General features: G+C 36.1%; 1 protein-coding gene across 16 annotated transcripts in view; it reads left to right on the top strand.

Moving 5' to 3' along the window:
* The window catches only part of RBMS3 (RNA binding motif single stranded interacting protein 3), a 1,212,964-nt gene that overhangs the window by 756,786 nt on the left and 431,561 nt on the right, over window positions 1-24,617 (top strand). For all 16 annotated transcript variants that reach the window (XM_050779422.1, XM_050779425.1, XM_050779420.1 and 13 more), the window contains one exon: window positions 7,646-7,737. In XM_050779422.1, the coding sequence (XP_050635379.1) occupies window positions 7,646-7,737 (92 nt within the window). The remainder of the gene's footprint in view (window positions 1-7,645; window positions 7,738-24,617) is intronic.

Genomic DNA, 24,617 nt, shown 5'->3' with positions numbered 1-24,617 from the left:
TATGGAGGAATAGTCTAGCGTTCTACCCATCTGTAAGTCTAGAGCAAATGGGAGGGAAGAATGGGGCAGCCAGGAATGAAATTTTAGTTAGGTTTGCCTATCCTAAATTGGGGCTGAAGATTGTAGAGCTATAATTAAAGTGTTCAGTTATAGCTGACTTTTATTATAATTATAAATTCAATTGAATTGTTTTATTAATATGCTGGGTTTGCTCATGCAGTCACCATTACAACTTGTGCCTCCTGCTGTTTTGATGTCAAAGACACACAGGACCAATAGCTAAAACAAGACATACATTTTCTTTGTATACTTGAACACTGTCTGTTAGCAAAGCAAAGCTTTGCTACATGGTTCACAGAGGTTAATCTGCCCATTTACTGCCAAATACACTGCTCCCTTAATCTGTGTAATAGTATAATAAAATAATTGTTGGTCCTTGGCAAATCAGTAAGTTTCTTTAATCTCAATAAAGCATAGGGGCTGCACTAAGCCCATAAATAATGATTCTGATACAAATTTTGACTTTATTCAGTATAAAGAAGCAATTTCTCTCATTTAAAAATCAACTGAACATGGTGAAGAGGAAAGTGAGTTTTGGGATTTAAATTTGTGTTTAGTTTAATAAGATTTTTTGTGTAACATAAATGGAAAGAGAAAGTGTTCAATTTTCAAGTGGCATACTACTAAATACTTTGCTCTCTAAATTTGTCTGTCTTTGTAATTGTTTTATTCTGCTAGGAAATACCATTTGGGACCTATTCCTTTTCCCCAGTCCTTATTTTTGTCATTCATGTGCAAAATATATTGAGTTTTCCCCCACCTGGAAGAAACAGTTGCCATTTTAAAATACTAGCACTTTTTTTTCCCACAATTTATATGGTAGTGATTACTCTCTATATCTTGTACTTAATTTCAAACAAACTGAGAGAAAGAAAGACTAATTCGTAATATATACATAAATTTAGAATATGGATAATTTTACCATCATGGCACTTGTTGAACGGAACCTGGCTCAGTTGTTCAGCTCTGTTGACCAGAGCTGTACAGCCTAAGTCATACATACTATACAGTATAAAATTAGTTCAATAATGTGAAGATAATTGTGTCTATATGCCATTTAAACATAAACCCCACTGTATTTAAATTGATTCATCAACTCTACTAGACCATAAACTCTTTGTCAAGAAAAGTCATGTTAGACTTTTTGTTTTCCTTACAGCATCTGGCACTATCTTCCTCATATGTAGTAGATGTTTAGTAAATTTAATAATATAATAATAATAATGAGAGATCACACCGTGGTTCAAACATGTCACTAATAATAGGCAGTTTCCTGTTCCAAAAGCTGATGTCTTGTTTTAGTATTTCTGGCACAAAAATTTCAGAATGCTTAGGCAATTAAACTGGAACATGAGGGGAGTCCAGTGGAGCAACCTGTTTTCTGTACAGTGGATATTGTTACCCGTCTTATTTTCCTCTGTTTGCTAAGTGCCTGAGGCTGCAACCCTCTCTGCTCAGGCAGTCCATATGTGGTTTCTTTTCTGTATCAACTCCCTGCATTTTATATTTTTAAGACATTTGAAAGCATAGGTGATTCAGATTATAATGGCTTGGAATTTTTCTCACAGTATGCTCTATTGTCTCTGGCTTTTGCTTTTCAGCAGAAACTATCTTTTGCCTTTATTTTTTCACAAATCTAAGGTAGACCATGTGGCTATCATGTTGGTTCCCCTGTGGTATCCTGGCTTTACTATAATGATCACTCACAGTAAATGGATACAAAAGAAGACATTGAAGAAATTAGTAGGTTTTCTTGTTGTTTTAAGTAGAAAAGTTGCAATAAATATATCAATGCTGTTATTTCATTATCTTCTGTGACCACATAGTGCAAAGAACTAGGAAATCCGATAAGGAAGGATAGTCAACAATAACTGAATAGTTTAGGGATACAGTAGAAATCCAGAAGAAATACAGAGGCATGGAGGCAGTCTAAGTGCCACCAGACTTCCAGGCAGCCTGCAAACCACCCCTCTCTCCCTGCAACTCAGTCATCCTATTCTGAGCCCAGACAACAGCCACAGAATATTGCTAAACCCAAATAGAAGGTGGGGAAGGATTTATGGAAAGGTGATTCATTGTTAACATCTTCAACTGTTAAACTTAAGTAGAATTTCAACTGAATGTATATACAATTCTTAGCCAAAATGTTTGCTTATTCTGTTTAGAAGTCACATTTGACTCATGGCTGGATTGTCTTTGAAAGAATTTGGGTGCTACACCAAGCCATCTGTGTTTCAAGCGAGTTTTTATGACAGTCATTCTGAAGAGGAGGAACAATACAAATGTTGTGAAATTTAGTGTGCAGTTACACTCTGAGAGCAAGTCTCCTTGGGTCACTGTTGATGGCACTGCAAACCTAAAGCAGGAGTTCTAGTTTTATCATTACTTCCCCGCAATCCACCCCAATGCACACATAAAGAACAATCCCAATGTTGGTACATAAATAAGCAGTTTAAATAGAGAACTTAAGGAGCACACACCAATGCAGAAGCATAAAATAAGCTTTTGAAGATGGTAAAGAAACATTTAATGAAATTTCAAATGGATTGTCACACAGTGGTTCAACTGAATGGCAAAGGTCTCAGGGAAGATGCTGCCAGCAAATGCACTAAAGGAAACAATATAAGAACCATCTGGACACGACTATTCTTTGTAGAATTCCATTATAGATAGATAGATAGATAGATAGATAGATAGATAGATAGATAGACACACACACACACTCACACACATGCATACACATTTTTCTCTAAAGTCACCAGGCTTGTAGTGCAATAAAAATAGCAAAACTCTAAATTAACACACAGAGTTTAAAACATTTCAGGAAAGCATTGATTATATCTGCCAATGGAATGAGTGTATTTGGCAAATGACCTAATTATCACAGAGTTGGTTCTTTCTCACTGCTCTACTTCCCGCTAATTGCATAACTGCTGGCCTTCTCCCCCTGACAAGGAAGAAAAACAAGGACAGGGGTGTGTGGAGAAAACAGTGACATTCAGTTTTAATTCATTTGAACCTGCTGCCAAGCTTAATTATGTAATTGAGAGAGTGAGACGGGTGGGCTTACAGCCACTTGGGCCAGAGTTTCTGATGGTTAGCATTTGCCAGTGTTGTGTTGAGGATTTTAGCAGTTACCATAAAGCATTATTAGCTGAAGCTGAACTAATCTCCCCTTACCCTTCTCCTCACCAGATGTAGGTACAGAGGTTGCTGTTCCCAGACTTGATTATTTGTCATTAAGGAAAACAAATTGAAAGCAAATTGAAGTGGCTTTATTCCTTGCTAAATGCATCATTATTCTTTAGGAGCAGTCTCCTATTTCATTTTGTTTTCTTCTGATTGTGATGTAGTATCTGCTGTCATGTAAAACTCAGTAATGCAATGTTTATTTCCAGGTGGGAGTATTTTTCAGGGTTACTTGAGACATTTTTACATAAACTTTCATTGTAACTAGTAAAACTAAGTATATATGAAAAACACATAATTCAGTGAAATATTTCTGATGTGGTGGCTTATCCCCTATTTATAATTTTATTTATGAAATCTTTATCCCCTTGGCTTGGAGCCATCAATACAGATATTTTGTACAAAAGGGCCAACCTCTCTCTCCTTGCTGGCAGAATGACTCTTTATAAGTATACTTTTCTCCAAGTTTAGCTAGAATGTCCCTGATTTAGAGAAAGCTCGGGGTGTCTCATACCCTCACAGAAATGTCCTCTGTTCAGATTGGAGTTTAGTCCTGGTGGTCAGCATCTTCATTTTGTCATATCCTGTGTACCATGTGGGGTTGGAAAGGAAGAGCGGAAGCCAGAGAGAAGGCACGCTAGAGTAAAGGGTGGGAGTCATAAAATAAGGCGCTGCCTGCTGGGTGGCAGCATGGCTGAAACAGAACCTTGACCACTTAGCATGTGTGCTCTTTATAGCCCAACAGTATTAATAGACATTTTTATCAGTTAATCCCTGTCATAGTTCCATGAAATAAGTTAACATTTTTTAAACGTGCTTTCCATTTATTTTCACAAATATTTATTAAGCGTAGGCTGGATGTTAGGTACGGTCCCAGTACCTGGGGCAATACAAAGAAACAACACCTGGTAATGGAGAGTACTCTTTTATCTTCCAGGTACAACGGGTGAAGGGGAGGATCCTTGTCTGGAGAAGGGCAACACTTTCATGAAGTTTCTAGATACGCCCACCCTTCTACCTTCTCAGGGATGTTATTCTATAAATTATCCACTTGTCCTCCTGAAGTTTTAATCTATTTTCTGCTTGATCTTTCCCATCAATATTCAACATTCAAAAATGCCAAGAACAGTATCTGTCCTATAGAAAGTGGTCAATAACTATTTGTTGAATAATTTACATGAATACTCAGCAGTTTCCTACCCTAGCTTCACGCTGGAATCAGGTCGCGTGCGCACACACACACACACACACACACACACACACACACAGCCATAGCATCTCCTGTCTTAAAGCAAACAAACAGAAACAGCTCAGTTGACCTTAGATCCCCTGCTAGCTAAATCTGTTCCTTAATTCCTTTTTCCCAGCCAAGATAACTGCAAAGAGGCCTGTAAATCCTCCTCCTCATCTTGCTCATACTCTTCAACTACTCCAGCAGGCTTCAATCCCCACCACTTGCCTAAAGCAAATCATGATAATGACATCATGTTTCTAAACACACTGGGCATCTTGAAGCTGTCTTGCTCAAACTCTCGGTAGCGTTTCACATAATTTATCTCTCCCTCCTTCTCAGAGTACTTTTTTTACCTTGGATTTGAGATATTTGATTCCCTTTTCATTTCCTTCTTCCTCTCTGACTCTCCAGCTTTCTTTGCCGTCTTTTCTTCTTATGTAATGCTTAAATGCTGAAGTTGTTTGAGTTCTAATTCTGGATCTGGTTTTTTTTATACTTACTCTGGGCATTTTTGACTATTTCCTGTAAATAACATCTATATCTTTGTGCTGTTGTCCTCCTGTATTTCCAATTTCATCTCCATTTCTGAGCACCCACCTAATATATCCAACTGTGATTTCACATTTCTATTGAAATATCTCCAACATTTCTGACTCAACATGTCTCAGGCCAATATTTTAATTTTCCTTTTCCCCTGCTGGTTCTTCCTTGAGTCTTCCCATTTCAGTATATCACGTATCTATTCACCCAGCGGCTTATGGCAGAAACAAAACCAAACAAACAAACAAAACCAGTAGTAATCTTTGTCTATGTCTTTATGTCTTCCTTCTTCCCAATTCAATCAATCCATTTACAAAGCCCTGTTAATTCTGCCTCCAAAATACAACTCAAACCATCCATTTCACCCTATTTCATTGCCAGCTGCCATTCTTCTGGAATGTTGTAATAGCCCCTAAGTCATCTCCTGATTCCATTCTAGCTTCCCAGCTCCCCCACAACATGGCAATCTCAATTTAAAAATGCAGATCATTTCACACCACTGCTTCTTTAAAACTTTCAATAATGAACAATCAATAATTAAAATCTATATTATATGCTCTCATTTACTTTCGAGGAAGACCTACAATTTTGCAATTATATATTCATTTGTATGATCATTTGTTCTTGTCCATCTCCCAACACAACTATTAGTTGCATGAGTGGGAACTGAGGTTTTTTTCCACGACTGTATACCCTTTGCTTAGCGCAGTTCCTGAATGAATAAATGAGCCTATGAATGGATGAGGAATATTGGCCAAAGTATAAGGTACAAGGTGGTTCCCATCTCAATCTCATCTTAACTCATCAACCACTTCATTGACAAATGTACTGATCATATAAGCTCAACTAAATCATCTTATATGGAATTGTTTTATTCCATTCCATTTAAGGAATTTCCAAGAATTGATTCCTTTCTCTGATGAGCTTCAGAGGCTAGTAGAAATAGTTTACAATGTGGGAATATAAAGCGATTCATGGTATGGTGTATTTGAAAGGACACATGCAGACTTTACTTCAAATCCTGGATCTGCTCAATGAATGGCTTGTGATTCTAGTCCAGTTGGATCACCTTACCCGAGCGTCAGTTTCTTCATGTGTATAATGCGCATGAAGCCAGTAGTACATGGTGTTATTATGACTTCACCAATGTGTCAACTACCCAGCACAGAAACTGGCACGTGAGAGATGATATCCAGATTATAGTTTTGCTTTCTTCTCCCCTTGACCCTATTTCTTGACTATAACTTCCTACTTTTTTTTTCTATCTTACTCATCTTAGTGGGTGGTAATACTTATATTACCCATTTAGTTTGACTTTGTAGGAAGAGAAGAATTAGCAGTACTTACAGAACAGGCTTCCTTTTGGATTAGAAATACAAACTTCACAGCTTCTCTGCCCAGCTTTTCAAGAGCACTTTATGGTACACTGCTGTGTAACAAGTTCATTTTAGGATAACATGCTGGGAGGGAGAAAAAGAAGATGAAATTCAGGGGAAAAAATTAAAAAGTTAATTAAAAGAAACAACTTGGTAATTGGATTCATCCTTGCACACTTCTTTGGTTATTTTGGGGTGGGAGGAGGTGTCACAGTACATGGTTAGGAGGTTTGCTTCAGTGGCTCACCTCAGAACTTCTAAATGAGACAAGTATAAGGATACAGATGATTCTCTGCCTGACAGATGAGAAGAAGTATAGGATACATATGGTGAGCTTTTTAAGCATGCCAAACAAAGCTGTCCTTATACTCACTCTTGAGAATTTATATTTCACAATATTCTTGGCAGTTGACATTGCTGTTAGGCTAAGCCTTGGACTATTAGCTAGCTTCAGGACATGCAAAATGGCCTTTTCATTGACTCTTTTACTATTTCTTTGCTTTCACTATGTATACACATCCACACAAGCACACAATCAGAATAGCATAGGGAATTTGTATACCCTTTTCAGACTGTACACTAGAAACAAATAAGCAGATAGTGGTTATTTTTAAAAGAAGCATGGATATTTATGTATTTAATCATTCTTTTTCACAGATCCTTAATAGTCAAAATAATTTAAGATGTTATCATTGAGACAGGATAATGGAGGAGCATGGGCTTAGTAATCAAATGGAACCAGGTTTTAAACCCTCTCATTCACAATATTTACTTATTCATGAAGTAGACATATATTTATTGAATGTCTACTGTGTGCCAAGCACTATTGCAGTTGCTGATAACCTTTTGCAAGTTCTTATTATTGTTTTTGTTAACATCAATATTTGAAGTTTTGAAAATTAACTTTAGGGAGACAATTTTCTGTATTTTCCAGCATTTTATGAAGAAAGAACACAGTTAAACAGTCTATTATCTTACTCACCAAATTAGGTTAAATTGGGTTACTGATTGTACACTCAATCTCCAAAACAATGCGTAGAAAATAAGAGTTAATATTTTATGTCTAGAGATATTATGGTATATCTCTCAAAGTGTTAAGGACCACTAATCTAACAGCCTAATGTTCAACCAGGGTAATATGTCAGAAGAAACGAATGCAAGTCTATCCGTAAGCTTGTACTTCATCAGTTAAGATAGAGATTCAGCTTTTTGTGAATACTAACAAGGGGATTTTGTGTTTTCACAGGTTATGGTTTTGTAGATTTTGACAGTCCTGCAGCCGCACAGAAAGCGGTAGCATCTCTCAAGGCAAACGGCGTGCAGGCACAGATGGCTAAGGTAAGATTGATGTTTAGGGGTGTGTGTGTGTGTATGTGTGTGTGTGTGTGTATATGTATGTGAGAGAGAGAGAGAGAGAATGAGAGAGAAGGAGGAAGGAAGAAGGGGAGATGAAATGTTTTTCCTTTGCTCTGAGCTCACTCAAACTTGGAGTTTGCAACAATTTGGTTTATATTTTCTTGTTAGGGAAAATAAGAAACTCCACATGAGGTTTGGCTTAGGAGAATCTGTCTGGCTTATTTCATTGTTTCTTTACGTATATTTATTATTGTATCTTTTGTTATGGTAACCTCATTAGAGATTTAAGGACACTTGTGAGTCTCTGTTCTGCTTGAGAAAGGTGGGGCATGTCAGTGTGTGTGTGTCTGGGACTTCTACTTGTAAACAGTAGAGTAGTAGAATGGAGTAGTAGAATTATCAGCAACTTGTCTTTGATAAACTGTGTGCTAAAAAATGTGTGTGTTTTCTTAGCTGGGGAGAGCTGATTGTTGAATGATGGGGTTGTCTGATCTGTGCAGGGAAATGAGCTTAATTGAAGTGTACTGTGTCTATATTGCTAGAATTTCACTTTGGCTTTTATATAGAGAGTTTTCTAAGATAATTTTGGATATTAATAATTTTCAATAATTATTGTTAAATAGAATATGTATTCTAGAACCCTCTACCTGAAGCTGTCATATACTTTATTTTCTAAGAAAAGAAGTTAAATTATTTACAATCCTTTTGTATCCTGATTGCAGTGGTGGTTACAAGAATCTATACCTGATAAAGTAACATAGAACTATATGCACACATTGTGCCAGTGTCAGCTTCCTGGTTTCGATATTGCATAATTATATAAAAGGTAAAATTTTTAGAAACCTCATGAAGGGAACATAGGATCTCTCTGTACTATCTTTGCAACGTCTTGTAAATCTATAATTATTTCTAGATAAAAACTCAAAACAATTGTTTATAACATGGATGCTTGTTAGATGTCTGCTTTAAAATGATGGCCATTTAGGATTTATTCACCTGCAACCTAAGTCTTCAAATATGCTTTCTGATTGATAATAGTGAACTTACTTATCTCCAGATTCTGTAAATTTTAGGTGAAATTGTCAACAGACCTTGAAATTCTGATCTAATATATTCATGCTGTGTTCATGTATACACTTAAACTTAACTATTCCCATAAGAGTTGAGTGACATAATGATAAAGTAGTCAAATTTTCAGTTATTTGGATTTTATTGAGATTGCTAACATTATTTTATAACATTTTCCAATTTTGACCTCAAATAACTAGAGGTAAGATATTTGGTTTCTTCATCTTCGGTTGTCTTATAGTAAATTATACAGACCATATCTGTTAACCTTTTGTTGCGAGTCACTTCCCATATAGATTACTTTGGTGAACTCATTGTCCTTTATGACACATGAATAGTTGTCCAAGGCAGTATAAATTTGAATTCTTTCAGCTGTGTAATGTATTCTTCATCAAGATTATGCCTGGAAGCTTTGGATTTTTTTTCATGAACTAAGATTGATGAAGTTAGTATCTTTAATTAATAAGGAAATTATATACATGTCTTGGTTTAAAGATTACTTGGCAAAGAGTCAATGGCATTAAGTAGTGACTTCCTATACCCAGAAAACAAATGATGAAATGTAGCTGTTAGGTATATGTAAAATATATAACTTGAATTTGGACTGAAAGCAACACCTACTTCCAAGAAAATGAATATAAAATGCTTAACGAAAAAGTTGTTATTGGAATTTCTTGATCTATTCCATTGGTAAACTCCCAAATCTAGAAGTTAGCAGATTGTAGCACTTTAGAAGTAATGAAAACAGCATGCATAATCTGCACCATTTCGAATGTCCTCAGAAGATGTAATAGTTAGTTGTTAGATAAAAACCACTGCCATCTTGTGTAACAGGAAAAGAAAATTGACATTGATTTTATAACTACTGAGGAACCATTATGAATATTTTTCCTAAGTTTCCCAGTATTCTGGTGCAGCAAGAATCCCTCTTTCTCCCTCTCTCTTACCCACCTCCACACACCCACTGACTCTTTCGTTCTCTCTCTCTAATCACTGACATCTCACCTAGTCAGAAGGCTATTTGATTTGGATAAATATTTTAAAGAGTTCCTAAAATGATTATTTTTCCTAGCCAGCATTTTGGCTGTTGGCTCGTGCCCACTGTACAAAAAAAGATATTCCAATTGGAATGTGTAAAGTCACTTTTATTTCTGTAGTTTGCTCAAAGATTTTACCTTATGAATTCTGCTGCCTGTGAAGTTAATTCTTATTCTCTTAGCTTCAGACTCGTATCTGCCTACTGGAAAACTTTCAGCAATGAATGACTCTGTAATTTAACTATCCATAAGAAAATAAATAGGCTCCCTTTGACAATGAAATAGGACAAGCTTGACCACCTGTATTAGCAGATTTCTCACTGAGCTATTGGATTTCATGGCATTTTCCTCCTTTGTCCTGGTGATAACTATTATTTATTATCATATAAACCTGCAGTCTGCAGGGTGTGTGAAACGTGCACTATATTTTTTGCCATTTAAGTATCTACTGAATCACCTCCAGCATCCTTGTTCTTATCAATATCCTACTATGCAGGTTGTGGTGTCACATTTTAATGACTCCAGGATTTTAAAACCAAAATATTACAAATACTCTACTTTCCCAGTAGTAACCTTCAGCTAACATAAAACTCTCCCTGTGAATTGTCTTATTTAGCTAGCTTATTCCAGTGTGTTCATATGGAAAATCCAAAATAGCAAGTCATCCAAGAAGTGGTAATTGATTAATAATGAATAACCATTAACGCAGATGAACATTTTTCTGTATATTTACTGTTCTGCCCCAAAGGAGTGTTTTTGGTATCAAAAGACATGTTTCTTTTAGGAAATCAGATTCAGAATATTTTAGTAATACATAGTGGTTAGGAGCATACATTTGGAGGGAAGTAAACTTTGACTTGAATCCTGACTGTAGTACCACCTGGCTGTGTGACCTTAGCTAAGTTATTTAAATATCTCTGAACTTCTCTAATAATAACTGTCAGGTTATAGAATTGCTGTGAGAATTTTGAAAAATACATTAAGTATTTAGCGTAGAGCCTAGATCATAGTAAGAATTTAGTCAATGTTATTCAATAAATATTGTTATACATTAAATTCAAATTTGCTACTAAACCTTTTATAAATCCTAATACATGTTTTAAGTGTGTGTTATTCCAAATTAGTGTCTTTAAAATATATAATAAGTAGCATCAGTCAGCAAACATTTTTATTGCTTATTCTGTCTAGGCAGTGTACTGAGTATTGGAGAATGAAGATAGAATAAAAATTCTTTTTTTCTGAATGTTTAACATTTCTTGTATCTCCTGAATTGCTGCAGCTTCAGACTAAGAATTTTGGCTGTTACTGTTTCTGGCAACTTCAGGATATAGAGAAAAAACTTATTGGCCAAGGAATATGTGTCTCTATAAGCATGAAAAAAAAGTGAAGAAATCCCTGCTATCAATACGTTAACTTGCAGATATTTATTTTACTCATGTATGAAGAAAGCCATAGATAGACAGCGGAGGGCAATTCTTTGGGGTGCCATCAAGGATCAAGACAGCTCTCCCATCTTTTATCTCTGGCTTTTATGTCACACATTTATAAGATGGCTTCTAAAGTTCCAACTCTTGTATCCACAGTTAATCCAGGAAAAAGAGAAAAAAGCAAATAGATGAAGGGGCAGTATGGCTGATTTCATCCTTTTAAAGGCTTTTCCAGAATCTCAACTCAGCAACTTGTGCTTACAACTCAAAAAGCCAAAACTGAGTCACATGGTTTCCCCCTTTCTTGTAAGAGAGTATGAAATGATGAGTGTTTTGACTTCTTTGCCTCTGCAGTAGAGAAAATTAAGAATAATCCATCCCCTTGGCTATCCAGCATCCATGATATCATTAAAGGTGGCATGCATAGATGCATTTTAGGTGGCATGCATTCTTTCCCAAAAGGAACCCACCTCAAACCTGTGATTGCATCTGGTGATTCCGTTATCTCCAACAGGCCCATGGCTCCTCTTCATAGCTCAGCAAGTCATAACTTTTTTTTTTTTTTTTTTTTTTTTTTGAGACGGAGTCTCACGCTGTTGCCCAGGCTGGAGTGCAGTGGCGCAATCTCGGCTCACTGCAAGCTCCGCCTCCCGGGTTCACGCCATTCTCCGGCCTCAGCCTCCCGAGTAGCTGGGACTACAGGCGCCCGCCACTGCGCCCGGCTAATTTTTTTCTATTTTTAGTAGAGACGGGGTTTCACCATGGTCTCGATCTGCTGACCTTGTGATCCGCCCGCCTCGGCCTTCCAAAGTGCTGGGATTACAGGCGTGAGCCACCGCGCCCGGCAAGCAAGTCATAACTTTAAAAGAGAAGCTACCTGTCTGAATTCCCACAATGTAGTATGACCCATAAGTAACAGGATACATGCATTTAAAGGAAAATGACTATTTAGGAAAGGAGAAAATGGGAAGCAAGCCTAAATTATTGATCTCAAATACATATCAAATCCTGTTAGGTGGAAATAGAATTCTTGCGTTGTCAGGGCAATAAGTTCCTTGGTTATCCAATCACATAACCCCTGATTCTGTCATACAGAGAGATCTTACTTGCCCCTTATTCTATGTGGCCTCATTGGGTCCTCGCTAGAGAACTGCACAGCTTTGGAGGCTTTTCCTGGATATATTTAGAGACACTAGAATGGGTCTACATATTAAACAGTCATGAATTATTACCAGCCAGTCCTTGAGTAATCTCAGCCTTAACAGGTCTCTTTCTTATTTGCTTTCTGTCGATTCCAAATATGAGTAAACACAGTGCATCTTATTCTAGAGGAAAAGTCTGCAGAAAAGAAGTCACTTCCTCTCAGGGTCTTCAGATAAGACTTCATCAGGTGTACTACCAGACTGCCATTACAGTTCCCAAAGGTGATTCGCTTCCAGTGGGATTTGTAGAGTAAATCTCAGTTAAGCAATCACAAAAGAGACTAAGTTTCCCAGAGGATGTCAAGTACCTTGACAGGCATAATATAAAAATATTATATCTACCATGACAGAAAACTAGATTGAGACCAGAGGAACGGACTTCTCTTATAAATCAATGACCTTGATAGCAGTTGTCTTTGAAAAAAAGAAAAAGAAATCAGTGGATTTTTTTAATTGAAATTAAGAAGACGAAAAGTCAAAATCAAGGAATATACCAAAGCAAATATTTTAAATTCAAACACACACACATACACACACACAGAAGGAATTTACAAAATATATCACCACAGTGAAGCCATATCAGTTATATTCCAGTAGAAGAATTTTAGTTAATTAAGAAAGGGTGTATTCAATAGAATATTCTTGAACATTTTACAAAAGTACAACTATTGGCCTCATAATGTGGCTTATTTTCTACCAAAGCTACTCTTATGAATGCACAGATATATGACAGGCATTGTCAGTCACACTCCTGTAGCATAAGATCGTATTAGTACTTTTTGTTTTTATCATTTATAGGTAAAGCAGAAGAAACAAGCTATTTGATATTTATTGGTCACTACAGTGGGATGGAGCCTCCTGTTAAACATAGAGGCTTCTCAAGGACTCTTTATGTAGGAAGGAAAGAGGCATTGTTCCAGGGTAACTTGAGCAGGCGATTAGAGAGATGTTTCCTGAGACTGGGTGGGAAACAATCAATACTTTATATAGTAATGTACAAGGGCTATCTGGGGATACTAATGTTCCTAGAATAGTGTCCATGTCTTTTTGTTTGTTTGTTCTGCAATAAGATCAAAGGATCAGAGATCTCTATATGCTATCATTTGCTTGTATCCCATTTTTCCCCCATGGGGACAAGGGCTGTAGACTCGAATTGAAGCAGGAATCTCTCATTCTCCTACTTTCTCAGCACATTTATGTTGAACATCTACTATCCACAAGGATTATTCTACATGCTACAGCCATAGTACTGAGCCAAACAAAGTTTCATGAAGTTCACATAGGGGATTACAAAAAGTAGCTGTTATACAAAGAGATATAATTTATTAGATTGTAACAATAGGTTTGAAGACAATTAAAACCAGTTACAGTTACAAAATAGGAGATGGGGATGCTGGTTAAATAGGATATGGGGATGGTAGTATTTTAGGTACAGTGGTCAGGAAAAGCCTTTCAAATCATGTGACATTTGAACATATATCTAAAAGAAAGGAGAAAACTATACTTATATTTAAGCAATAGTTATGAAAAATTTCTATAGTAATTTAAAATAGATCAGACTCTTTAGTGAGATAGCGTCTTTGGGTTTTACTATTGTCTATATCCTGCATCTTTATAATAATAGAAGAGTTGCATAAACTACCATCATTTCCCTCCCTTTTGTGGGAGTTGTCTGGTTTCATCATCCTAATATTGCATTGTTTAGAATTTTTTTTCGTTTTTTGTTTAAAGTCAAATTCTAATTGGTCAGTAAATTTTTATTTCAACACTTAAATTCTTCAAATGATGTTGTTCTATTGTTGTACGAGTGGGTGTGAGAACATGACAAGACCCCCTCTTCTACAGTTGTGGAATGCACTTTAAATAACTGTGATTCCAAAGGAAAGCATTCTGATGTTGCTTTTCACATAGTTCATTACTCTTGAATGACTGATGCTGTGTAATGTAAACCTTGCTCTATCTCATTTCCTAAAGTGAATGTTTCTGTCATTTGCTCCTGTGGGATACATCTTCAATAGACAGATCTCTCTAAAAATATATAAGTATTATTTTTCTCATGATTGAAAATTTTAAAATTTTGTGGAAAAGAAATACTTATTGGCTGGTCTTTTATATGTCTATAAAATATTTGTGAATGTCTGCTTTGTTGGCTGTGTCAATTTGGCTCAATTTTTTTCCTGATCCAAATGCTGAATGCGGGGATTCTAAACTCAATATTGAAATTGTCAGGGTTTATCTTAATCCTATTCATTAATTATTTGAAGTTTTTGAAGCAGACTCATCTAAAGTTAAATATTTGTATTAGCTTATATCAAATGATTTCCATAATCTGCCTGTGGCTACTACCGTCTGCTTTTACAAGGACTCTACTGTGTCATCTTAAGTGAAACAGTGCATATGTATACTAGTAAAATTCTCTGCTTTCCTAACATTGGACAAAAACAAAAATCAACAAAAGAATTGCCTCAGTGTCTTAAACTGGGATCCCTACCAGTTGACCAGGCACTTGCTTACTGAAGGATATGTGTGGAGTTCAAGTTCTTTTCAACCCATAAGAAATATTGGCCAGGCACAGTGGCTCACGCCCGTAATCCTAGCACTTTGGGAGGCTGCAGCAGGAGGATCACAAGGTCAGGATTTCAAGACCAGCCTGACCAACACAGTGAAACCCCATCTCTACTAAAAATACAAAAGAAAAAAAAAATTAGCTGGGCGTGGTGGCGGGCATCTGTAATCCCAGCTACTGGGGAGGCTGAGCCAGAAGAATCACTTGGACCCAGGAGGCAGAGGTTGCAGTGAACCAAGATCGCACCATTGCACTCCAGCCTGGACAACAGTGCAAGACTTAGTCTAAAAAAAAAGGAAGGAGGGAAGGAAGGAAAGACGGAAGGAGGGAGGGAGGGAGGGAGGGAGGGAGGGAGGGAAGGCAAGCAGGCAGGAAGAAAGGAAGGAAGGAAGGAAGGAAGGAAGGAAGGAAGGAAGGAAGGAAGGAAGGAAGGAAGGAAGGAAGGAAGGAAGGAAGGAAAACACTTTCACACTTTCATCCTGCCTCTTTGAAGAGAATGTGTCTCCACAGACTGATCTCAGTCAATTACTCATTTCTTGATGTACTGTTGAGAAAACCAAATAATGAACAGTCTTCATTCATGGCTTTAATAATTTGTTCTTAAAGTTGAAAGGAAAAGGTATTTTCTCTAATCACCATTGTTGTACATGGGGTGTGCCTAATTAAAAGTACTGCTTCGTCCCATGTAAATTCTGATCCCATTGAAAAAGACAAAGAAGTATGTCAAAATAAGAAAACTATTGATTGTATGACTGCTGGTATTATATTAGGAAAATGTGACTTAGGTTTGTGTGGAAAATGAATCTTTCAATAGTGAATGTCAAAATTTGGGTTAGCCATTCAGTCACAAGGAGTGCCGGACAACCATGTGTCTCCCCACCCATGGATGAGATATTTTCTTATTATGATACCTAGGAGGAAATAGTGAATATGCTCTCTACTGGCAGTTAGATCCCAAGGAGAAGGGAGAGAGCAATGAGCCACACTTGTTGAGCTCTTGCTCTCAAACTCACAAGTCAGGTGAGTTATTATTTCTCCCATTTGGAAGTATTATGTAAGTGGACAAGTAAGACAAGGACCAGGAGTGTTACACCACTATCTTTCCATAAGAAATAGAAGCAATGGAAGCTTTCCTAGCCCCAAGTATATAACCAACTGTAACTGGCTTTCCTGCTTTCCTGGCCCCAACTCTTAACCAACTATAATTGCTTTCTGCATTTTATTTTTGTACTGTACTCTAAAGAAAATGATTGGATGAATTGGGATGGTAGAATTATGTAATATATGAATTATGCTAAAGGTTGAACATTTTAACATTGAGAAACCTACAGACTACCGAGGTTCATGGTCCACCTTCTGTTTCTGTGTTTACTTCTGGTGTGCTCTGAGACTCTCTTCAAGTCCTTTAACTATATTTATTCTGAAAAAAGGCAAGGAAACAGACAAAATGATGCAGGGAATAAAGGAAATTATTTCTTGAACATCAGCCTTATGCTAGTGAATAGGTTAAGTGCTTTTATAATTATTATCTCATTTAATTATTATTAGGATCCTTGGAGGTAGATGTTATTACTCCAATTGTAAAGATGAAAAAATAGGGGATGTCCCACATTCACTAACATAGTCAGTGGTCTTGAACCCAAACCTTTCTGGTTCCAACGCCTTATTCTTTCCAAGGAGATCATAAGTCTGCTAATGCTGTTTTCTAGTCTCTTCAGCAGAGCTTGGCTTTTGAATTTCTAAAATGGAATTACAGACTGGATAAAATTATTAAATCAGTGGACTGCAGAATCTGTTGGAGTCTCTGATATACATAGTGGGGCTTCATGAATCTTTGTGGAATTAATGAATATGGAAATGAACAAATGAATAGTCAGTATTTGTTATATTTTAATGGTTTTCAATTCTGATAAATTTTTGTGACCTCAAACTGAATTTTGCACAGAAATAGTCCTTTAATTTACTATCCTAACCAATTATTCAGGAGAACATAATTCCTGAGCTCACAGACAATGGTTCAATGTAATCCTTCTAACTATTGATTGGTGGAATGGGACAAGATGGACATCTTTGTTTCTGAGAAAATAGATGACAAGAATTTGGAAAGACCAATAACTCTTATCTTTTGGAAGTCTTAAAGAAATTGGGTATACACTTGCATATATTTACATGTGTATGCACACATATACATTCACAAAATACATGTCTTTTAAAGATGTTTAATTATCACAGGTAGCTATAATTTTTCCATGCGATAACACAATAACTAAAAAATGTCTGATAGCTCCTCAGCACATCTGCCTTTTATTGAAAGTGAAACCTAAAGATAAGTAATAAACAAACTTGAATGATAGCCCCTCTGTGATCTCTGGTTTTGTGTGCATACTATATTTATTACACTATGATGTGTATCACTTGGGTGGGCACTTGTGAGAGTGGTTCACAAATGCTTACAGTGGACACACAAAAACAAAACAGAAACTTGAGTGTTGTGAACAAGAAGGCAGCATACTCAGTTTGATCCTCTTTACCCACCATGTCCAAGACACACTTTTTAACTGCTATTTGAATGACTTAACCATACCATGAAACTTAGAGTCTGCTGGCTGAATCAGTGGTAGTTGACATTCCAACATCTGCAAGCATATTAACTCCTTCTTCATATCTAAGAAGTATTCCAAACTTAAGAAAATATTCAACTTTAGAAAAATGGTAAAATTAAAAATAAAACCAGGCTTTTCTTCCCTATTGAAATAGGTTTGTTTCACTTTTCTGTGAAAGTGACATTAACAATATCATACCTTTCTATAAAGGAAATAAAGTTTTACATGAAGCCATACTAAGAGCTCATTTTTTCATGCTCATGAATTACTTTTAGCCTAAGGATCCATTTGGAAATTATATTCATATATCAAAGATAAACTGTCTTCCCTGGTGTTCGTATTTAAGGTAACTAAACAAAGTTGCTTGATGAGACCAGCACAAAATGAATTTTACTTTTTTCTGATTCAAAGGTAAATTTCTTGTAAGATGATAGACATTACTGAAATCATCATCATAAAAAATATAAATCACACTCCATGAGAAGAATGACATGTTACTTGTGGACCAACACTTACCAGTGTATCGTTAGGTATCTGGTTTCAGAAACATCCATAGTTAGACATTAATGTAAGAAATGTCACTACCTTATAAAGATACAATATCAAACAAAGTGAAGTTTATTGTATTCAAGAATGCAGCACACAAAAGTCTGTGTTCTAAACTCCCAGAAAATATTGATTTGCTAATGTAAAATCATTAGAAGTGTCTACCCAGCTTCTGGTTTTATATATTCCAGAGGAAGCCACTCCCAATTTCTCCATGAAATATGCAGAGAATACAGTAAAGAATGATCAACAACTACCCTTGAAAGACCAAGGTTAATAGGCAACGGATTTCTAGAAACACCCAAGGATTTTATAATTACTGATAAAATCTTAGAGCAAAATTGAGATTCTTAATATCTCTTTTTACTTAATTATTTTATACAAAAGTCCTGTTTTCCTTATTCTCTCTCCCTTGCCTAATTTCTAGAAGATAAGATTACACACAAACAAATACATATCAACCATATCATATTGTAAAAATATAGGCATCTGATATTGCAATCATTCCTGCTGAGTGTGACTCATTTGAGGAGGTGCCTTCTTCATCTTTTTAAATTTTCTCTTCCCCTGTCTCCCCATCTCCCTCTAAGAGCCAACAGGTCAGAATCCCTAAGAGCACAATCTGAAAATCTGTATTTAAAAAACATTTCTCCAATAATACCTAATGCTTAACTGTATTTTTTATAAACTTAGATTTTTTTTTAAGAAAAGGAACAAAAACCGACAAGGAGGAAGCCAGCTTGAGTGCAAATTCAATAGGGTAAAATGAAGAAACATTAAACTAAGGATCAAAGAGAACTAAGTGAAGTATTACAAAGAATTAAAATTGTGCAGTAACAGAACTAAACCCCATATTGCTGATAGTTGGGGCAGAATTGACACCACAGAAAATCAGATTAATGTCTTAAAGAACTGATTAAAGGAGGTCCCCCAGTATGCAGGAAAATAAAGGTCAAATTATCAAAAGAATGAGAGAAAACATGGCAAGCATGATGAACAGAGAGTGGAGTTTTTTGGTTTTTTTTTTTTTTTTTTTTTTTTTTTTTTTGTAGAACTACTACTTGATAACATAATAGGGTATCTGTAGCCAATAACAACTTTATCGTACATTTTAAAATAAAGAGTAGAATTAGATTGTTTGTAACTTGAAGCATAAATGCTTGAGGGTATGGATATCCCATTCTCCATGATGTGCTTATTTCACATTGCATACCTGTATCAAAATATCTCAAGTTCCCTGTAAATATATAATCCTACTATGTACCCACATAAACTTTTAAAAAATAAAGATAAATCTACAAAAAAGAAAATAGAAAAAAAAGTGAGGGGAGGTCTAACATAACAGTGAGTACATCATCCAGAAGAAGAAATAAGAAGAGCTGAAACGGAAGCAATAAGCAAATACAGAAACTAAAGACATCTTTCCAGAGATGACATAGCCTTTCATGGAGCTTGAAAGGACTGACCACATGCCAATCAACATGAAAAGACATATGTCTACAGGTATTTAGGCTTTTCAGAAACATAGCTAACTTTAAAAATAAAAATGTACAAACATTCACGTAGCAGGGAGGCTTGATTCAAAAGGAACAAAACCTAGCTCTTTGTATATGTTCAATATAGGCTTAAAACCCAGAAGATAATAGAATAGTGATTGCTGATTATGGAAGATATGACCACAAAATTGTATATTCAGACTTCTGAGTGAAGCACAGAAAGACTCTCCATTTGAAGTGCAAAAACTGGTCTTAATACATAAAGTATTTACCCAAATCAGCAAATATACTAAAAGACAAATATAGTAAACAAAAAAAGATGTAAGCATACAAGTCACATATGAAAATCCACATTATAAATCATCATAAATATTACTAATAGTAAAATAAATGCAAATGAAAAACCAAGATACTATTTTTACTATCAAATGTACACTAGTTAAAACAAATAGAATAATGATATTGTGCTAAAGTTACTAATTGTTGTGGAAATGTGAGTTGGTTTGACTTTTCTGAAAATTCCTTTTAGTGTTTGAACTATTAACTTCCTCCTAGAAACCTACCTTACATAAAAATCAAAGATTCAGACTGCTAATGTTTGCATGTTTGTCCCTTCAAACCTCATGCTGAAATTCGATCCCAGTGTTGGAGTTGAGGCCTCCTGGGAGGTGTTTGGGTCATGAAGGTGGATCCCTCAAGAATGGCTTAGTGCCCTCCTAACAGGGATACATGAGCTCTTGCTCTGTTAGTTCCCACAGAACTGGGTTGTTAAAAAGAGCCTGCCACCTGAACTTCTTGCTTTCTCTCTTGCCATGTTACCTTTGCACACACCTGGCTTCCCTTTGTTTTCTGTCTTGAGTGGAGGCAACCTGAGGATCTCACCAGATGCCCAGTCTTCCAGCCAGCAGGGTCATTAGCTAAATAAGTCTCTCTCTTTTTTTTTTTTTAATAGAAGTGATGCAGCCTCACATATTTCTTTTAAGCAACACAGAACTGACTAAGACACAGATCACACTCTGTTGTAGCATGAATTGTAAGTGGTAAAATTTTGAACAACATAAACTAGCCAAAAATAATCCTACTCGACAAAGTCTCTGTAGTGTAGTAGCTTGAAAATTATGGCAAAGCCATCAACTGCTGCCACTTAAATAGCATTTTTTCGAAGCATATCAATCTTAGGGGAAAATGATCATAGTAAATGTCATTCTCTAGGTAGGGAAGTGTGGTGATTTTTTTCTTCAATAATCATATCTGTGTTTTCCAACTCTCTAGAATGAACATTAGCTACTTTGTAACATAAAAATGATAATATCATAATAAAAAAGATAATAAATGTGATTTACAAAAAGTTACCTAGCTGATTATTCAGAAACCAAACCTGTCACATGGCATGTACTGGTTAATGGACTGTCAGAGCATGAACAGTGATGGAACTCTGTTGATCAAATGCTGAGGCAAAGCAGCCTCTTTAATTAGGTACTGATTGTGACAATTGAGTTCATCCAAATAAAATAGAATAACATAAAATATTTATTACTTATTTTACATAATACAGGTACATAAATATATAAATATAAATATATGAAAATTATTTTTACACAATGCCATTGTTTCTTAAGCACATATTACTTAGGAAATGTAATTTTGATGTTTGCTAATAATCATCACAGAAACTAAGAAATTCATATAATTCTTCATGCTGAATCTAAATGGTAAAAGTGTATATGTCATCTTTGAAATTATGAAATTGGGGGGCCCTCCTACACTAATTAGTAAGCTGTTAGGTTCTAAAGGGATGTCTAAGACAATGAATAACATTACTAATAAAGGCTTGAAACTTTTCAGATGGTCTCCATATAGAGACAGACTTTTGAGCTGGAAGAGAGCATAAAGAAATATTCAGTATGATGAAGTGATATGCCAAGGTCCAACGGTGAACACTATGTATGCTAAAAATTAAGGGACATGTGTTTGCCTTAATAAAATATTGTCAATAATCCTCACAATATTAAAAAACAGACTACCCTCCTATTTTACTGTTCAAATGTTTCACTGTGCAAATAATTTCTAATTGTAAACAAAGTTGTCGCACTATCCTGCACGTTAAATAAGCCATTAATTAGAATACTGTGACTAAATGCTCTGGTCACTTAAATATTTAATTCAGACGCTCAGTCTTTTTTGTTTGATGATGTACTTTTAAATTTATGCCTTCAGGTCACCAAGATAAAACAGAGGAGACAGTGGTGACATTTGCTTATGGGTGAACATAGGCCGTGAGCTCTTGAGTAGAGTTAAGAGGGACCATATATATTCCTTCTCCACCTTGGGAACTCTGATTAGCCAGAAAGCAGCATTTGTAGATTAGGAATGAAGAAAATGACAATTGTCATTCATTTGGACACAGGTTGATCTCTAAGTAAATCCCTAAATGCTGTGTGGGAGATTCCTGGTGATTTGTTCTGTTTCATACTCCTCTTGCTGTGGGCAACTGAGTTCCCCAAATTTTAATAGAGTTTTGCCAGCATAATTGCACGGTACACTGACACAAGTTAGTTTTTCTTTTTTACACATTTTCCTTCACTTGAACTTTCTGGTCATTTTCCACATGCATTTGACAGAAGAATTACAAATATAGACTGTTATTATATCTTAGATGGAGGAAATGGTCCATGGACCAGTGTCTGAAATGTTCAGTCTTGGCAATCAAGGCTCTCACCTCAGCATTTGCTGGGATGCAGGAAACCAGCTAATGGCTGATAATGTCCAGGAAATTAGTAACTTGTGCATATGGTAAATGCTCCAATCCCAGCCAAATGATTTGTTTAACTGACGGCTGGAGTTTTCATAGGAACTGTTAGCACAGTGGAATAGTTGGATTTTATTAACTGGACTATGTGCTAAATACTTATTGTTCCCTAGTTGAAGAATGTAACCATAATGCAAAATACAATGGGAAATTGTATATCCAGAAAGTAAAGATGTTAAAGGCACCAACATTCTATACTCCAAAAGAACTTATTTTTTTTGTGTCAACATTATTAGTATCACAATTTTCTTACGACTATATCTTAGTTCAGAATTCTATAAAATGAATTATGTGTACCTTTTGTTATGATAAAGATATTAAATACAATGTCACTTTGCTTAACATCTTATTCCTCTCCGTTAATTTTGTTAGGGACAGTGATGATTATTTATAACCTATTGCTTGCATTAATTGATTATCTACAGAGTATCCAGCTATCAGGACAGCCTTGTGCTTTCAATGTTGTCTCATTTAATCCCCCTGTTTTTCACCCCTTGCTCCTCTTTCATAGTTAACTGTCATGAATCCTTCAGGCCCAAGGTCAAGTGGCAGTTCCTTGGGAAAATGTTACTGACACCCAATTCTAGGTCACGTTACCCTTTTTATCTTTTCTCATAGAAGCTTCTTCATCATCATAGAGTTTATGTAACAATTTGTAATTTAAATTTTACATGAGAGACTATTGGATTACTCTTGCTGTTCCAGACTAGAGTATAAAATATAAATGCAAAGATCATAACTGTTACCACTCGCACTGTGTATCTTCTGAGCCAACCACAACGTCTATCCAGCAAGTAGCAAGTAACAATACTTGTTCAATGAAAGAACTCTATGTGATAGTCATTAATGTCCCAGTTTTACAAATGAAATAATTAATGCTCAAAGAGACTAATTTATTAAAATCGTACACCCAAGTAGATGTCAGTATCCTATCTCATGTCTAACTCTGAAGCCATTAGTGTATTAGAGCTCTTTCTTTTTAATTGAGTAGGACAAAGAAAGAAAGTACTGCAAAATTCATCTTTCCTTTTATAACAAGGTTGAAACCTTCTCTGTGCAATCTTTCAGAGAAGTGGTTCTCAATTAGAGGCATTTTGCCCACCATAGGGGACATTTGGCAATGTTTGGAGACATTTGTGGTTGTCTTGACTGAGAGGAAAGTTAATATTGGCATCCACTGACACTACATGATGCATGCCAGGGCCCCTGCACACTTCATTGGTCAGCTCAACTGCCTTCCTCTTTGGTTTCCTTTCTTTCTAGTTTCCTTCATTGATTCACTCAGCATAAAGTATATTCATATAGTGCTTAGTGTATAGAAAACCCATAATGAGTAAGATACAACTCCAGACCTGAGGAAACTTATGGTTTATAGGGAAGTGCAGATAAGTAAATAGGTAATTGTTATACATGGTAAGGAGCTATCTAGAGGTTTACATTCAACTGGCCACTATGTTAATACTGAAGCTAACACCTGAACCACTGCTTTAGAACGCTGGTTCTCAACTGCAACATCTATAAACATTTATGGTGGTCACAGCTAGGGCACAAGTTGCTACTGGCATCTGTTCGGTGGGTAGAGGCCAGGATGCTGCTAGTTATACTGCAATGCATTAAAGAGTGTCTCATTTTTGCTACAATAAAGAATTATTGTATTCTTTTTTATTTTGCTACAATAAAGAATTATTGGCCGGTGGCTCAAGCCTGTAATCCCAGGACTTTGGGAGGCGAAGACGGGCGGATCACGAGGTCAGGAGATTGAGACCATCCTGGCTAACACGGCGAAACCCCGTCTCTACTAAAAACTACAAAAAACTAGCCGGGCGAGGTGGCGGGCGCCTGTAGTCCCAGCTACACGGGAGGCTGAGGCAGGAGAATGGCGTGAATCCGGGAGGCGGAGCTTGCAGTGAGCTGAGATCCGGCCACTGCACTCCAGCCTGGGCGACAGAGCAAGACTCCCTCTCAAAAAAAAAAAAAAAAAAAAAAAAAAAAAAAAAGGGAATTATTTGATCTAAAATGTCAATAATGTCAAAGTCGAGAAACCCTATTTTAGAATAATAAAGCCAGATCATTGTGTTTTTGCCATTGCATTTTAAAAAATCAATCTT

Source organism: Macaca thibetana, chromosome 2 (genome assembly GCF_024542745.1).
Source record: "Macaca thibetana thibetana isolate TM-01 chromosome 2, ASM2454274v1, whole genome shotgun sequence".
Classification (NCBI taxonomy): Eukaryota; Metazoa; Chordata; class Mammalia; order Primates; family Cercopithecidae; genus Macaca; species Macaca thibetana.
This window is presented reverse-complemented; position numbering and strand designations above follow the sequence as displayed.